Here is a 17,453-nt window from a genome sequence, read left to right on the forward strand (position 1 = left end):
AAACTCCGGGGATGGGTTACCCAGGGCCCAGCCGGCCCCTGGGGGGTTCTGGAAGAGTGGACCTTTGCTGTTGAGGGAGCCCTGGCAGGGGAGGCCCCCTCATGAGGCGCTTACACCCTGCCCTGTCTGATGCTGGGGCTCAGGAGGCAGCTTACAAACTTCTGCAGCAAATCCATGGTGGCTGCTCCGTAAACTTTTGCACACTGGAACTGAAGCGAGCATCCTCTACTCCCCGGTCCCTAAACTACTTTTACTAATTACCGTTGACTGAGCACGTGCTCTGCACCAAATGTATGCTGTGTTCTTATTCTCCCAGCCACTTGGGGATACGCTGATATATAAAATTATCAACTTTTTATACATGCAAAACCAAGTCCCGCGAGGTTAATGGCATACTTCGCCCAAGGCCATACGGACACCAGCAGCAGGATCTCCTGTCTCCGAGACCAGTGCCCTTTCCCCTGCACCGAGACTCGGGGGAACACGCCTGTCCAGAGGTGGGGGCCTAGGAAGTGGATGAAGGAGCTCCCTGCCTCCATGCTCACCCAGACTAAGCTTCTGTCTGGGTCAGTTCTGTACCCTTGACCCTCACCCATGCCCCTCAGCCCTCCCCCTCCCCAATGCACAACCCACTCCACCCCCCCCCCCACTCCGCCACACCTCATAATCCCCTGCACACCCCAGGGTCATTGCAGTTCTGGCCTCCAGCTCTCGGGTCTAGAACCCAGCCCTCTCCCCCCTCCCTGGAGGCTGCGGGTCCTGCAGGCGGTCGGTCCCAGCGAGGGAGAGCAGGACCTCCCAGGGAGCTTCAAAGAGGAACCATGTCTGGAGCCCAGCTCCAGAGATTCCGAATTAGCCAGTCTGCAGGGGAGCCAGGCTTCAGGGTTTCTTTAAGACACCGCGGTGATCCTAAAGCAAAGCAGGAATGAGAAGCAGTGATGCTCCAGGCAACTACCTGGGGGCTGCTCAGAGGCTGGAGCGGGGCCGGGCCTGAGGGACGAGGGAGAGAACAGCCTGGACCACTCAGGGCTCACCCCCGTGGCGCCGCAAGGTGGTGAAGTGTCTTCCCAGCATCCCCTCCTCTGGTCCCGCGCCCTGTCCTCCGAGGGAGGGCGCACCTGGGGGAAACCAAGGCTGGAGCAGTGCCGCCCCTTCCCCTGGTCGGCCCTGGCTCGGCGGAACAGCAGCTGTCCCCATCTCACCTCCGTGTGCTCTGGGAGGTGATCACTGCCCCTCTGGGGGACAGATGAGGGACTGGGACCCAGGAAGGGAAACCAAGGGCAGACCTTCCACAGAGCAGGACCAGCGCCCAGAAAGAGGGCTCGGGGAGTAAGGGGTTAAAGGTCACCGCTAACCCGAAGCAGCCCCGCCAGGCAGGGTCATCAGCGGGGGCTTTATGTTTGATGGAGCTGCATTTGCTCTCCTCCTCTCAGGGGCTCCTCTGAGGAGTCAGTCTGGGAGCAGATTCACAGAGCCCAGGTTAGAGCCCAGAAAAACCCTGCTGCTCCTGAAAGGCCTCTGCCCAGGGAAGGAAGCCCGAGTCTCGCCATCACACTCAGGCGTGGGGCCCTCCCTGTGGGGAGAGAGCAGACCAGAGTCCACCAGTCACGACCCTCACCCAGGATGGGCAGGTGGGGCTCGGGGGATGTGGTAAGGGGGTCACAGCATCCTCAGGGAAGGGTCAGGAGTGGGGGGGGGAAGCATCCCTCCCACCCGGGCATGGAGCAGAAGGTGGCGCTGGCCACCTGGTTGTCCTGCCAAGGCCAGAGGCCCCGGGTCTTCACCCAGGAGCCCGCCCCCCTCCAGACTCCCTGCTCCCCAGGGATGAACACGGGGCATCCCCCCGCCCCTGCTGGAGAAAGCCGGGTCCCTGGGGCCCGGACTGGATGGAGGGCATCAGAGTTCCCAGCATGGCAGGCAGTGTGTTCACAGCAGAGGCTACTCCCCCCGCCATCCAGAGCCCTGGGCATTTGACAGCACCCCCCTCCCCCCCCCCCCCCGCAAGGCCCACCAGCCTCATCCAGCACCTCTCAGCAGAGAGCCCAGCACGGCCGCTGTGGAGACAGGAGGAGAGAGGAGGAGAGGGGGGGAGAAAGGGACGGGGGAGGGGAAGAGAGAGGCCCCTTCAGTGCAGCGTGGCTTTTCTGCAGACCCAGAGCGCCCACTGCCACCCCCACCCCCATCCTGGCACAGCTGGGCCCAGGAGGGTGAAGGGGGGAGGCGGGGAGTCGAAAGGGGAGCTGTGGGACCCCACACCTGGCTTCCTACCCTCCACGGCCACCCCTCCCTGCCTGGGGCGGGGGTGGGGGGGTCCACAGGCCGAATCACAGACACCACACCTCCTCAAGAGGAGGAACCCAGGGGTGGAAGGATGAGCGGGGACCCACCGGGATCGGGAGATGCCAGGCAGGCCGGCCGCGGGCGGGCAGCAGCGGGTGTTGGAGACTGCTGTGGGCAGCCGGACACGACCAGCTGGATGCTCGTCCCTCCGTCCCTCTGTCCATCCAGGGCGGCTCCTCTCTGGGCGGTTCTGAGGCCGGGCGGGCGCTGTTAAAAAGCTTTTTATGTGTGTGTGTGTTAATCACATGATTGCCGTTCACCTGTATTTCGAACAAAGACAGCTCACTGTTTCAAGGCCCCGAACAAGAGTCTGGGCACAGGGAAGAGAAGGGAGGCGGGGGGAGGAGGGTTGGCAGCGCCGGGGGTGGCGTCGAGGAAAACTGGGGGGAGATTGTCCAAGGCCGGCGAGCGAGAGAAAGAGAAAACCCTTATCAAACTCCTAATTCACTGGGCTCCGAGGCCCCAGACACACTGGCCCGATTGTCTGGCTGGTTGTGTGTGCGAGCATGTGTGTGTGTGTGTGTGTGTGTGTGTGTGTGTTCCAATGTCCGCTCCCCCCGCCCCCAACATGCCTTCGCCTCGTGTGACTACCTCATTGTGTCCCCCCCACCCCACCCCCTGGCCTTTCCCAAGCACGAGGCCTCGCCTAGACCCCCTCCAGCCCTACTCCACACAGGACTCCCTCCCGGTGGGCCTGGGGCCTTGCCCCGCTGCTGAGGAGCTGAGAAACCCCGAGATCGCCACCTTGGCCCAGGCTCCATCTGTCCTCCGCGCACACCCTCGCCTCTGCCTCGACACCCACCTTTCAAGAAGAGATGGGGCAGTGATCTTTGCAGGAGGGGCCTGGGCAAGCCGAGGAAGATGGGAAGGACAGAAACATGGAGGGGTCACCCCACGAGGAAGGGAGCTGAGGGGACAAGTGAGCCGAGAGGAGGAGGAGGAAGGCAGGGCTCGTCCCCAGCCTGTGTCAGGGTGGGGGAATAGGGGATTGGCGACAAGGATTGGGACTCCCGCTACCCGAGAGAGCATGAACCCAGGGTGGAGGGAGTTGGGTCCCAAGAACCTTTCAGATCTACTTGAAGACAATCCCAGCCTAGCTCCGGCCCAGCCTCCTGTCTCTCCGCCTTGAGCCAGCATAGCCCTTAGGGGCTGGGCCTCCGGTGACAGGGGCCAGGGGTGGAGCAGGGGGATCTGCCCTGGGCAGGGGGTGTCCAGCAGCGCCCTGCCTCACTGGGTATGGACCCGCAATCTTCCTCTCTTGCTGTTTAAGTTGAGGACAGGAGGGCAGCCTGGGCGGAGGCAGGAGGCAGGGTGAGACAGGCTGGCACTCAAGAAGAGGTCCTAAGTGAAGCCACCCAGGCCAGCGCCCTCGCATGTGACAGAGCCTTCACCTGCCTCCTCCTCATTCCTCCCCAGTCCTTTGCCAGCCGCCCATCCCACCAGGCCGACGCAGAGGTTGGGGGTCCCAGTTGGGCCCAGTTTTCCTCCAAGCTACAGGTTCTGCCCCTGCCCACCTGCACCCATTGGCTTCCCTGGCCTGACCGCCCCCACTCCTACACCTCCCAAGATGGGCCTGGGGCAGCAGTGCAGGGGAGCCGGGTGGGGTGGGGGTGGGGGGGGGCTGGCGGAGGAGCCCTGAGTGTTGGGGACGAAGGAAAGCGCTGGAGGCTCCACCTTCTGCCCTTCCCTCCCTCCCCTCCCCCTCCCCCTCTCCCCCTCCTTCCTTCCCCAGCCCTCGGCAGCAGCTCAGCGCTCAGTCAGTCTCAGGCTGTCCGGCCAGGGTGGTTGGTGGTGAGGATTCAGGCTCCGTCCTGACTGAGGTTCAGGGCCCCCAGCCCCTCCCTCCCAACCCACCAGCGTCCCGCCCCCCCCCCCAGCCCCGAGCTGGACCGCACACCTTGGGACACGGTTTTCCACTTCCTAAGGACGAGCCCCAGACTGGAGGAGAGGTCCGAGGAGGTGAGTGAGTGCGCAGCCCGCTCCTCCGCTCCTCCCTTCCGGGGCCCAGGCCCGGGCCCCTGCGGCGGGGCGTGGGCTGGAGAGAGGCTGCCACCGGCATCTATCCCCCATTCAGCCCCTCTCGATCCTTGGGGGCAGGCGGAAGGGAAGAAGGGAAGGCGAGAGAAAAGGTGGGAAATTCCAGGAGCCAGGATTAGAGCAGAATAAAGAGTCCGTTTTTCTTCCTTTCCATCAACAAACCTCCACCCAAGAGGAGGTTTTTTAAAAAAAAAAGAAAAGAAACAAAAAAAAGCCCAAACCCACCCACACCAAGAGACGGCTGGGACCAGGTGGTGGGAAGACGCAGAGGCGGGAGCCAGGGAGGCAGAGCCAGGGTCTGGCATGTGCGCGGGCCCCAGGGGTTTCGGTGGGTTAAGGGGGAGCCGGGCGGGAGCCACATCGGGGCTCGGCCCGCGTCGCGTCGGGGCCGCCGTCGGGGCTTCGCGCACGCCGCTCCATCGCGCCCTCCTTCCCGTCCAGGTGGGCGTTGGACTCTTCGCGAGGACCCCGGCGGCGGGCCCCGGGGAGGTGGCCGAGGCGGCGGCGGCCGGGGGCGACATGGCGGAGGAGCAGGACCTGTCGGAGGTGGAGCTGAGCCCCGTGGGCTCCGAGGAGCCCCGCTGCCTGTCCCCGGGGAGCGCGCCCTCGCTGGGGCCCGACGGCGGCGGCGGCGGATCGGGCCTGCGAGCCAGCCCGGGGCCAGGCGAGCTGGGCAAGGTCAAGAAGGAGCAGCAGGACGGCGAGGCGGACGATGACAAGTTCCCCGTGTGCATCCGCGAGGCCGTCAGCCAGGTGCTCAGCGGCTACGACTGGACCCTGGTGCCCATGCCCGTGCGCGTCAACGGCGCCAGCAAGAGCAAACCGCACGTCAAGAGGCCCATGAACGCCTTCATGGTGTGGGCGCAGGCGGCGCGCAGGAAGCTGGCCGACCAGTACCCGCACCTGCACAACGCCGAGCTCAGCAAGACGCTGGGCAAGCTCTGGAGGTGAGCGCCCCGACCCGCCCGCCGGCGGGCAGCTCCCGCGGGCCCTCTCGCTACGGGTGGCACTGCCGGGGGCGGGGGGGGGGGGGGCCCTCACCAGGGGCAGCCACCTCCCTGATGGGCCTGCTGCGGGCATGGGGCCCGCCCTTCCCCCACAGCACCCCCTGGGGGCTGCGCTCCTCGGAACTCTCCCCACGGCCTGGGCCTGTCTCCCCAGCCGGGGCAGAGGGCTGGAGGGCGCCCCCTCGTGATTGGAATTCTGTCGGTGGCAGGGGCTCGGGCCTGGGCTTCGTGGGGCCAGTGAAGGCGGGAGGGAGCATGGGAAGGCTGGTGGGGGGCTCGGCACCGCAGGCCTTCACTAGCCCTTTCCACAGGCATGCCACTCAGGGGCTACTGCCACCCCTTCCAAGGGTCAGGGGCATGATGGGAAAATGCTTGGGAAAGAACTCTAGGCCTGGCTGGGGAGGCAGGGACACTGAGGCAGCCAGGTGGAGAACGGTGCCAGCCTTGGGGGGGATGGCAAACAAGGAATTTTGAAAGGGTGAGGGATGGAGAACTGCTGAGGCCAGACTGGCCACCGCAGGACCCCATCCAGCTGCCTTCCCGGTGCCTTTCTGACCATGCTTCCTTCAGGCCCAGGGCTGCTTCATCTCCCAGGGAGGGGGGACACCCGGGAAGAAGCCTCCTCCTCCCACCCAGTCCCAGAGCTGCCAGGCTGGTCTCTTCCCCTCCCGCCCTCTCCCAGTCCTGGCGCCATCTTCCTTTCCAAGGCCCCACCCAGCACTGAGTAACCTCCTACCCCTCCAGCCCCGGAGCTGAGAGCCTTGGCCAGGAGGAAATGTTGGCCCCTTTCCTACCCAGGGTCCCTCGGATTCCAGGTTCCCTGAAGGTAGCCCAAACCTCTGGGGGAAAACGTTTCCCCCCAAGGAGGAAGTCGGCCTCATCGCAGGTCTGGGGCTCCGCCTGGCCCCTCGGGACTGTTGACCAGGGCAACCCACCCCCCAGACGTCCTGGGCAGCTGAGAAAGAGAACAGGGCCTCCAGGAGACGTGAGTCTGCAAAGGCCACCTGTCTCCCTGCCAAGACTGCCCACAAGATAGGCTCAGAAAGGCAAAGGGACCGCCAAGGCCGTGTAACAGCTGGTGGCGGAGCCCGGACTAGAACCCAGGTCTCCGGACCCTTCGTCCAGTGGTGACAGAAGTGGGTCGTCCCTTCACTCTAAGACATGCTCAGAGGGGTGTGAGGACGCGGGCAGAGGAGAGCACGAGTGAGGATCATCTGAGTTTCAGAAAATTTAGGCTGTGTCAGAGGAGCCCGCCGCCGCCCTCTTGCCGGCCCCAGCACAGTGGAGCCTGAGTCTAGAAAGCCCAAGGCTTAGGGCCGTGGAAGGAGCAGGAAGGCCTCCGAAAGACCAAGAGGAATTCCCATCCGACCCCCTGGCCCTGTCCTCGGCCACGCATCTGCTAAATGCCTGGTGTCCCGTCCCCGCCCCCTCTCAGCACCCTGCTCACCCGGGCAGGCCCCAGGCTCCGGGGCCAACATGCTGTGTGGACTGGGGGAGGTCTAACCCTGGCTAAGGGCAGAAGTCCAAGCTCGCTCCCCTGCCCAAGGCCCATCAACCCCCTAGTGGGCTCATCCCAGGCCAGTACCCTTGGTGCCATGGGACAGAGAGGAGCAAGTGAGACAGATAACCGGAAGAGAGATGGACAGACAGACAGAACAGGCCTTGGGGACCATGAGCAGACCACAGTGTGAGCCCAGTGAGAGCAGCAAAAGCAAGGACGGATCCCCCCTTCCCCACCCCACTGCCAAGGATTTACGATTGAACTCTCTCTCCATTGTCCTTGTCTGTCCCTGTTCCCCTAGCCCAGAACCCTGGCCACCACTCCAGCGGTGCCACGGGGACCCAGGGTGCCCCCCAGGGGCCAACCCAGAGTGGGGCAGTCAGGAAAGCAGGCACTGCTTTGCTCAGGATCCTACCCCGGGGCAGCAGGACAAAGGCAAGGATCAAAGGCTATGCCAGCAGGGGGCGGGCTACCTGGATCCCAGGTGGGAGCCTGGGGTGGCATCTGGATATGCGCTGGGCGGCCAGTCTCTCCACACACCCTACCCCAGGCTCAGGACTCCCAGGCTGCCAGGAAGGGGGATGGCTGGGTGGGCAAAAACTGGAAATCAAGGGCCCTGTACCTGAAAAGAGAAAGACAGGCGGACAGACCTGCGGGGCGCTGGAAGGGGGCTGGGGGCAGACACACCGGCGCCCAGGTCCTGGCTCCCGAGTGGCCGGCTGAGCTCCGACAGTCTTGTAATCTTCGGTGCCGCCTCGGGATGGACGGTTAGATGTGGGTCACAGGGAGCTGGTGGCATATTGGTCGACCTGCCTGGAGAGAATAATTAGAGCCAAGAGACCGGAAAGGGGGTCACAGGCTGGAACCTGTCCCGACCCCCAGCCCACAGGCCCCTTCCCCGACAAGAGCAGGTGGAGTGGCAACCAGTGATTCCAGTGTGGGTGGGGAACCAGCCTACCCTCTCCCCACCCCTGTTCCAAACCCTGGGGGTCCAGAGGACAGCGGTGAGGGGCAAACAAGGCCGTGGTTTGCAGTCAGGATTAGACGTGGGATTGGGTTACAGGGTGGCAGGACGGGTGGGGGTTAGGAGAGAGCCTGAACTGAGCCGAGGTTGGAGGGCTGGGTGAGGCTGGGGGTGAGGTTAGCATCAGGCTAAAGTTAGGCCTGGGGCTGTGGCTGGCGAACCCTCCTGCCTCCCCACGCCCCCAGATTAGGTCTCTAGCGAGGTTAGGGTACTTCTGGGAAGCAGCATGGGAGGTGCCAATGGGACGCAGTGCTGGACTCTGTCCTCTCCTCTGGTCTGGGCCCTGTGCCCCACCCCCTGCCATTTTCTGGCTGATTCACATCTGGTTGTCGGTTGTTGGCTGGACAGAGGGCACAGGGAAGGTTTGGGGCGGGAGAGGAAGCGGTGTCCCAGTCATCCTGGGAGCCTCTGTGCCCGGGCCACGGCTGGCTGAGGCGCCCCCACCTGCACCCCCACCTCCTCCACCACACGCACACACCCCCCTGGGCCTGCCCCACCTCACTCCCCTGGACTGGCTGGGGGGCACAGCTGGGGTGGGAAAGGCTACATCCCACTCCTCACCCTGAGGCCTTGGTCTGGGGTCTCCAGCACATCACTCAGCCAAAGGGATCCTCGGAGAAAGCTGGGCCAGGGCTGGGCTGGCCGGCGGAGGGAGGGGGCAGCGGGGGAGGCTAAGCTGCAGAGGAATGCCGCTGCCCGCTGCCCGCTAGGAGGTGCCTGGTATGGCCACCCCCTCCCATCCTAGCCAGGGAGCACTCAGCCTTCTGCTGACTGGGTGAAGAGGGCGCCCACTCGGGGTGGTGGGAGGGGGGCAGCCAGAGAGAGCGGCCCTCTGGGCTGTACGACAGAGCTGCTCCCACGGAGGCCCTTATGTCTCAGATCCTGTGGGTCAAGGTACCCCATCCTGCCCTTCTCACCCTGGGGCAGCCAAGCCCTGAACTCCCCCCCCGGCCCAGCCCTGCCCTGGAGTCAGGAGGGCAGGGGTACCGTCTTCAGGTGCTGCCCTCCACTGGCTGGCCTTGGACAAGAAAGACGGTCTGTCTGCCCCATCCAGGGTCTCAGAAGCAAGTGTAGCTTCTATCCTCTGTCAGCCCCTGGACAAGACCATATAATGTCCCCCAGGAGGCAGTGTCGCCTACATAGTGAGGGGCACTCATTTCCTGCCCCCTCGCCCCCCTCCCCCGAATTCACAGTCAGATTCCTGAGCTGACGGCTTCCCCCCAGGAAGCCCCGCTGTCCGCCCATCCCCGCGAGCAGCACTGGCGCCACACCTGCTTCTCAAGACACCTGCTCTGTCATCTCGGCCGATCCAACACCCGGTGAAGGAGGAGTGATCATCCTCGTTTTATAGGGAACTAAGGCCCAGAGAAGTGACTTGCCCACGGGCACAGAGCTAGTTAAGCAGCAGACACTGGGCTCTTCCCCCTCACCATGCTGCTTCTGTTTGCATACCTCCAGGCCCAGGGAGCTCACCCTCTAGTGAGGGAGCTGCTCCCCTTGCAGGGAGCTTTGATGAGGAGGATGCTCCCTTCCTTGAACGGCAGGAAGCTCCACGCCTCTCCTAGACTCTATTCCAAGGCCATCCTCAGGGGCTGCCGGGAGCAGCAAGCTGACTTCACTCTCACAGTCCAGCCCAGGAGAGATTTGGGGGCAGAAGTCACTGCCCTCTGCCCCTGTGGTGCCCTGGGCTCCCATCCCCCAGTCCATACATCAGCCCGCACAGCCCCCGCTCGAGGGCCCGCCCACAGGGCTCCCCATCGCGGGGCCGCGTGTTTTCCAGGGCAGACCCTCATGACAGCCCCTCTACCGTTCACCCGCCCCAGGCTGCTGAACGAGAGTGACAAGCGCCCCTTCATTGAGGAGGCTGAGCGGCTCCGGATGCAGCACAAGAAGGACCACCCAGACTACAAGTACCAGCCGCGGAGGCGGAAGAACGGGAAAGCGGCCCAGGGAGAGTCAGAGTGCCCGGGCGGGGAGGCCGAGCAGGGCGGTGCTGCTGCCATCCAGGCCCACTACAAGAGCGCCCACCTGGACCACCGGCACCCGGGAGAGGGCTCCCCGATGTCAGACGGAAACCCTGAGCACCCCTCGGGTGAGCATGGGGCTGGGGGCTTGGGGAGGGGGGGCCCGGGCAGCAGGGAGAGGCAAAGGCTGGACGGCTTGAGACCCTAAGCTCTGGGAAGGGATGGTCGGCTGGCCCAGCTGGGGTGCAGGGGCCCAGAGGGAGCTCAGCGGGACTCAGGTGGGCGGGGCTGATAGAAGGGGCAACTGCTGCTGGGTGAAGAGGCCCGTTAAGGAGGCCAGGGAGGCCCGCGGGAGTTACGCCAAGGAACGGCGGGACAGGACGCTTCTGAAAAAACGGAAGATCAGATGGAGGAGAGGTCACTGCCCCATTCCCACCTCCCAGTCTGACGGGGGAGACACAGCATGCGATGCTGAGCACGCGCCATGGATGAATCAGACAGGGTATCCTGTTTCATTCTCATCCATGATAATAGCAGCTAACGTTAACGGAGCGCCTACTGTGTGCCAGGCACTGTGCTAACTGCCTTATGTGTATTAATTCATTCAATCATTCTAAACTGTGATGCGGCAGCCACACTGCCTGAGCGCAGACCTCAGCTGTGTGGCAAGTTACTTTCATTTTACAGAGAGTAAACTGAACACCGAGAGTAACCTGCCATACAGCTGAGGTCTAAGCGCCGGTGGTTTGGTTCTGGGGCTTCTGTTGGCACCTCGGCTGCCTCGCCTGTGCTCTCAGCATACAGAATACCATGCTCGGGGTCAGGCACATGGCAGGTCTTGGGAAGCAGAGATCAGCCTTCAGAGGACATGCTCTGAGGCTTCCTCTGTGACAGACCTGGAAGCAGACACCAACGAGAAGCCATGGTCCCTGGCCTCAGTGGCCCAGACTAGAGGGATGAGAAGGGATGCAAACCACACTGCCTGAATTCAGTACAGAAGAAACGAGGGCACACAAAGCCTGTGCGAGACCCAGAGGGGGCGAGACCTCTAGGGAGGAGTCGTCCACACCTGTCCTCCCAGTCAGGTCTCCAAAAATATCCAGCTTCCCACCAGACTGTGGGCAAGGAAGGCTTCCAGAAGGAGACCATGTCTGAGCTGCCGGGTATCGTCTCTGTTTAGGAAACTGGTTAGGAGAGCACAGGGGCCCGCCCGGGGTCACACAGTAAATGACAGAGCCAGGATTCAAACCCAAAGTCCAGACACTTTGGCCCGCGCAGGACTCAGCATTGCCTCTGGCCTGATGGGGGAGGCGCAGGCCCGCCCTCGTGGAGCCCTGGTTCCATGGTCCTTGGACATGCTCTCCCTCCGACGGGACCCCGGGTCCGGCATCCCCCCCTCACACTCCTCCGGAGGTTCACGGACACGCCCGCATCCCAAGACCCCCGCCCCGGGTACAGAACCGCCACCACAAGCCGCATTGCTGTGGGCCTGGCTTTTTCTTCCCTTCGGCAGCTCAGCTCGGCTGCACCTCCTCCGGGAGGCCTTCCCCATGGCCCCAGGGCAGGAGGGTGGCTTCCTCTGCTGGTCTCCTGAGCCCTTCGCACAAAAGCCATCATCGCAGCACTTCCGCTGCTGCACTCTAGCCACCCATGGGCCCTGGATCCCCTCCAAGACCAGGAGCTTGGGCAGACAGGGACCCACTGGCTTTACATCTGTATCCCCTACACCTGGCACAGTGCCTGGTGCTCAGCGGTGCCTCCTCGGTGTTTGCTGCATGAATATGTGAATGAGCAAATGGACAGACAAAGGGGCAGGGTAGAGGCGGTCACTGGCTCTGGGCTCCTGAACAGGCAAGGAGAGCAGCTGGAGGAGCCGTGGGCAGCAGGGGTGTGATGGGAGCTAAGAGCGTGGGGATCAGGGCTGGGTCAGAGGGAAAGTTTCCTCGAATAAGGGGCACTTGAGGAGTGGGGTTGGAGGCGACACAGCGGTGCTCAGGGCCCAGGGTGGAGGAGGCAGAGGCAGGCCAGCAAGTGAGGAGGGCGGCTAAGATCAGCAGAGGGCACAGCCACCAGAGGCCTGAGTGCCTCCGGGAGAGCGGGCCAGCCCAGACCCCAGCGGGCTCCACAGCTCAGGAGCAATGGGAGCGGGGACAGGAGCCGGCTTGAGCAGGCACAAGGAAGAACTTCCCAGTGGGAACTTTTCAAAATGACACAGGCTTCTCCAGGAGGTGGGCGACAGAGGGGAGTCCTATTCTGAGTTGGAGACAGGACCCGTTCCTAAGATTGGGGAATTTCATAAATAACGGGAGATCAACCCAAGATCATTATACAATTAAATGCCAGCTCGAGCTGCCCAAACCTGTGAAACTTACAAGGTCACGCAGTGACCGGTCCTCAGCCTCCTGGAGGCGTCCGGTCTCCAAGTGACCTATCCAGCAGCCTCTGACCTCGGCTCCCGCTTTCTGTCTGTCTCCCTCCCCACCCAGGCCAGAGCCATGGCCCCCCCACCCCTCCGACCACCCCAAAGACAGAGCTGCAGTCGGGCAAGGCAGACCCCAAGCGGGATGGGCGCTCCATGGGGGAGGGCGGGAAGCCTCACATCGACTTCGGGAACGTGGACATCGGCGAGATCAGCCACGAGGTAATGTCCAACATGGAGACCTTCGATGTGGCTGAGTTGGACCAGTACCTGCCGCCCAACGGACACCCGGGCCACGTGGGCAGCTACTCGGCAGCTGGCTACGGGCTGGGCAGCGCCCTGGCCGTGGCCAGTGGACACTCCGCCTGGATCTCCAAGCCCCCGGGCGTGGCTCTGCCCACGGTCTCGCCACCTGGCGTGGATGCCAAAGCCCAGGTGAAGACGGAGACCGCGGGGCCCCAGGGGCCCTCGCACTACAGCGACCAGCCGTCCACCTCGCAGATCGCCTACACCTCGCTCAGCCTGCCCCACTACGGCTCGGCCTTCCCCTCCATCTCCCGCCCCCAGTTCGACTACTCTGACCATCAGCCCTCAGGACCCTATTACGGCCACTCGGGCCAGACCTCTGGCCTCTACTCGGCCTTCTCGTACATGGGGCCCTCACAACGGCCCCTCTACACGGCCATCTCTGACCCCAGCCCCTCGGGGCCCCAGTCCCACAGCCCCACACACTGGGAGCAGCCAGTATACACGACGCTGTCCCGGCCTTAAAGGGGGCCCCCCTCCCCACTGCCACCGCCGCCCCGCCCCTTCCCCCAGCCCCTGTGCCCTGCTCCCCGCCTGCCCCTCTCGGCCCAGCGGCGGCGGCGGCAGCCGTGGCAGAGGCTGCGGAGGCTGACAGCGGAGGGGAGGCCTTCTGTTTGGCTCACTGCCTTTGATGACCCCACCCCATCCTATCCAGGCTCCAGCCCGGGCACAGCCCCGGGCCACTCGGCTGGGCAGAGGAGAAGGAGGTTGATTGTTGCCCCTAGACTGAAAAACGAAGGGCTGCACCTTCCCCCAGGAATGACCCTCGATCCCAGGATCTGAGAAGGCCCCGCTCGCCCTCCTCTGGGAGGGGGAAGCATCAGGGCGATGGGAATCGGAGGCCTTGCCACGCCTGTGCCCGGGTTTCCCCTTCCGTGGGGAAGAAGGGGTCTGACATAACCCGTGCCATGTGCCTAAGAGCAAGGCTGGCCAGAGACCCGCGTCAGTGCCTGGAGCGGGCTCTCTGCCCCTCGGGGGCTGGGGACAGCTTTGAACAGCCTCCAGGGAGTGGAGTGGGGGGTGTCTCCTCATCCCTTCCATGCACCCCCTCTCCTGAACACAGAAAGGAATTGGCACAGCGGCCCCCAGATCCAGTTCTGTGCCGGCAACCTCATTCTTTGTCTGATGGAGAAAGGGGGCCCAGGTCCTACGCCACTGCGCCCTCCCAGACCTTGAGGGGAGGTCTCCCAGGAGGGGAGGGGCGGGGACTCCAGGACAGGATTCAGAGACTCTTCAGAGCCTCCCTCCCAGGCTCCCCGCCCGCTCCCTCTTCCCTCACCAGGCCCTGCGGCTCCTGCTCTGTCAGCCCCAACTCCCTGGGCTTTCCAGAGAGTTATCGCTGCTCAGGCCCAAACCCTCGGCTCCAGGGGGAGTCCCAGGGCGCAGCACCCAGGCTGCTGGCGGCAGGCTGAAGACCCTAAACTCCTGGCGTGCACATTCTGCCCTGGCCTCTTGCCCTTTGCCTCCCAGTGGTATTTGAATAAAGTATGTAGCTCTGTTCTGCCCCTATTCTCCTGTTCTGCAGCCCCCACAATCTACATGTAACTCATTACTGCCCCCCTCTTATTTATCTCAGTAGCTCCCTCTCCCCTCTCCCCTCTCCCCTCTGCTAGGTACTCCAGCCTCTATTAACTCTGCATTAAGCATTCCACATAATAAAAGTAAAGGTTCCGGTTACCTGCCTGGTGGACCTGACCTGGCCTGTCTCTTGGTCTCTTATCCCTGTACTGGTGCTTCCTCACAGCTTTCTGGAAGTAGCTGGGGGAGAGTGCGAAGGATACATAATCCAAAGGTCCCCTCCCTCCTGATGTAGGTGAGGACAAGCAGCATGGCAGTGGGCACGGGTGTGCTCAGAACCAAGGCCTCAGACGGGAGCTCTGCCCCAGCCCTGCTGTGCCCACCCTGCAGGGGGGCCGCTTGTTGGCTCAGCTGGAACTCAGCGAGAGCCTTTCCAAGCAGCCCCTTAGCTCGCCCAGCAGAGAGGCAGCCTTGCAGAGAAGTCAAGGAACAGGTATTTGAAAGGTGGACCAGGCCTGACGTCTTGTCTGCAGCCAGCAGGCCTGGTCCTTTAGGATGGGTGGAGGGCTTTCTCTCACGGTGCCCTCCACTTGCCGGCTCCCCCAGTAACACACACACACAAACACAAGTGCGCGCGCGTCCACTCCAGGATCTAGCCGCCTGTGTCTAGGTGTAAATCAGGATGGCACACGTGCCATCTACACCCTTCAGGGCTACCTCCCCAAAAGCTCCTTCCTCAGCAGGATTCCACCCTGCACTTGGGGGCAGGACCTCCTCCACCTCGGGCACGGGGGAGTCCTCCCCCTCCCTGAGCCCCACTGATGGGCAGCTCCAACCGCTGGCAGTCCTTCCTCATACCCAGCTCATAGTAACCATCGGAGCTACCACGTATGGGGTGCTCCCTGGCCAACGGCTGTTTCACGCAGGACCATGAGGGAGTGGGTCCAGTCACTATCCCCATTTTGCAGATGGGGAACTGAGGCTCTGAGAGGTGGGTGCTAAGAAGTCACTGGTGCCAGAACGTAAAGCCAGCTGCCTCCAAAGCTGGCGCTCTTAACTGTCACGTCTTCCCCTCTACTTCCGCTTATAACTCAAAGTGATGCTTCTCACAGCTCCAGCTCCCGACTAGCAGCCCCAGCTCCCATATCGGTCTGGGGCTCTAGCCCCTCACCTCCTCATCAGGACTTCGGGTGGGGCAGGGGGCACCCAGATCTAGCCCCATCCTCCAGGGTGGCCAAACTGCCCTCTGGAAGTCATGCAAGCTCTTCAGGCCACCTCGCCAAAGCCGCTGGATCCCGTGAAGCGGAGTGGTAACTACAAACGCCTCTCTTGTGGATAAAACCCGCAGCCAAGTCAGATCACCCCCAACTGTTTACCACGCAGTTTTCAGGTGTTTTGTTGATTCTGTCGTGTTGTAGATAAATGAGGGACTTTAGACTGATCTTTAACAGATTTCATCTTGTTGGATGTGACCATTTCCCCATTTATATTATGAATCCAACTTACAGCTCTCCTTCTGAGCTTCATCTCTGAAACCTGAATTATCATTCAGGTCACTAATGAAAAATTGGTTGGACTGAAGAGGGACAGGCCCTGTGTACACCACTCAGTAGCTCTCCATCTCATTTCCGTTGTCTGTACTCTCAGAGAAAGACTGTACGATCAATTCTGAATCTAACTACATCACCTTCAAGTACACGCTTCTCTGGCAGAGCTGCACAGAAAGGCTGCCGGATACCTTGTTAAAATCAAGGTTCACTGTATCTGTGGCCTTCCCCCACCCTCCCAGACCAGTAACCATTGAAAAAAGAAAACGTGGTTCATTTGGCGATATTCTTAGAAATTCTATGGATCTTTTCATTATCCAAGTGTTTTCAAATATGCGAGAGCCTGTTCTATAATTCTTCTAGGGACCGGTCAGCACCAACCTCATGTGCTCAGATTTGTTACAGGCCACCCTTTCCCGCCACTGAGAAGCAGGATATTAGGCCATTTCTAGTCTGTTTGGTCTTTCCGGTCAGTCGGCTCCTGTGCTCAGCAGGACTGTGGACACAGAGCCGGCAGGGCAGGCGAGAGGGGCGGCATCAAGAAGATGAAACCAGCATCTCCAGACCCCTGCCCCTCATGAGACGGACTGACTGGGAGTCTTTGGGTGCAGGCAGGGGGAGTACAGAAGGGAAAATGGCCCAAAAGAACAAATGACCTTGGACGAGCCAGAAGACCTGGCTTGTGCTCCTGCCTTAGCCCTGAGATTCCGAATGTGCTCCAGGCTCGGCATGTACACAGAGGAGGGACAGGTGTTTCTGGAGAGGACAGAGGAGACCTCGCCCAGGCCCGGCCAGCGGAGCAGCAAGGGACTGGCTCCCCGAGAGAGGAGCAGAACAGAGGGGGGGGCGGGAGGAAGAAGGGCCCTTTCTCCATCTCCTCTACGCCCTATCCCCTAAGGGTTAACCCCCAGCCCCTTCTCGCCTCCTCCACCCAAACCCCATCTCCCTTTAATCACATCTGATACTGAGCGGCCCAGCAGGAACAAAGAGACCATTTAGAGGAACAGGGCCGAGAAAGTGACCCCCACACTCTGGGGCGGCCGCCTGGATGCCAGCACAAAGGCGGCATTTCAGAGCTGAAATTTCAGCACCCAACTTGATTAAAGGATTCCACAGGCTTGGAGGAGGGTGGAAGGGGGTGCGAAGTCCACTGCTCCCTGATTTAACCCTTCTCCAGAGCAGCGCACACCCCTCGCGCTCCTGGGAATACCCGTCACCCCCACCCCGTCCAGGGTGCAGGCATCCTCAGCGGCCCTGCCTCTTGCAGAGGTCAGGCAAGCCTGGCTCCTCCTCTTCCTGGAAGGGAAGCTGGCAGCAGAATGGAGGTCAAGGCTAGAACAGTCGGGGAGCCAATTTTCTCTTCTATCCCTGTTGGTGTCAATACACACTCTCTCCCTGTCGTGCCCCCTCCCCGCCCCAGAGGAGAGAGCAAGCAGCGTCACTGACTTGGTCAAGAGAGTGAAGAGAAAAGGACCCATCAGAACCCAGGGCAGAGGAAAGTGACCTCCAGCCCAGACTTAATGCCACGACTTGAACCCAGAAGCCCTGCTTCCCCACCCACCATCACCCTAGCATCCATCCTAGAGAAGGCCTTGCAGGACCGGGGCCCCACATGGACGGGAAAGGACAGCTTCCAGAGGCTGCGAGGGAGGGTATGGGTGTGGCAGACCCGAGGGGTGGGTCACAGAGGACAGTGTGTGGGCAGTGGCCTATGGAGGGGGGACTGAGGGGGCAGGTGGGCAGGTGCTCGGCCCTCGCTCCAGCTGCTGACTTGGCCGGCAGGGCCCTTT

At 62.4% G+C, this 17,453-nt stretch overlaps 1 protein-coding gene and 1 pseudogene across 1 annotated transcript; one reads left to right on the forward strand and one right to left on the reverse strand.

Moving 5' to 3' along the window:
* Positions 1 to 708: 708 nt before the first annotated feature.
* Positions 709 to 4,898, reverse strand: LOC125131629 (uncharacterized; annotated as a pseudogene).
* On the forward strand, positions 4,090 to 14,293 carry SOX10 (SRY-box transcription factor 10). The gene is made up of 4 exons (XM_047786291.1): positions 4,090 to 4,299; positions 4,819 to 5,324; positions 9,733 to 10,001; positions 12,360 to 14,293. The coding sequence occupies exons 2-4, from the start codon at positions 4,897 to 4,899 to the stop codon at positions 13,061 to 13,063; spliced, it is 1,401 nt and encodes a 466-aa protein (XP_047642247.1). The 5' UTR covers positions 4,090 to 4,299; positions 4,819 to 4,896; the 3' UTR covers positions 13,064 to 14,293.
* Positions 14,294 to 17,453: the final 3,160 nt, after the last annotated feature.

This window comes from Phacochoerus africanus, chromosome 7, assembly GCF_016906955.1.
Source record: "Phacochoerus africanus isolate WHEZ1 chromosome 7, ROS_Pafr_v1, whole genome shotgun sequence".
Classification (NCBI taxonomy): domain Eukaryota; kingdom Metazoa; phylum Chordata; class Mammalia; order Artiodactyla; family Suidae; genus Phacochoerus; species Phacochoerus africanus.

What these genes read in the sequence shown, in the direction of transcription:
- SOX10 (XM_047786291.1), top strand. Translation starts at nt 4,897, where the DNA reads ATGGCGGAGGAGCAGGACCTGTCGGAGGTGGAGCTGAGCCCCGTGGGC. An exon ending in ACGCTGGGCAAGCTCTGGAG is followed by an intron (nt 5,325 to 9,732) that starts GTGAGCGCCCCG and finishes CACCCGCCCCAG; the next exon opens with GCTGCTGAACGAGAGTGACA. An exon ending in AAACCCTGAGCACCCCTCGG is followed by an intron (nt 10,002 to 12,359) that starts GTGAGCATGGGG and finishes CTCCCCACCCAG; the next exon opens with GCCAGAGCCATGGCCCCCCC.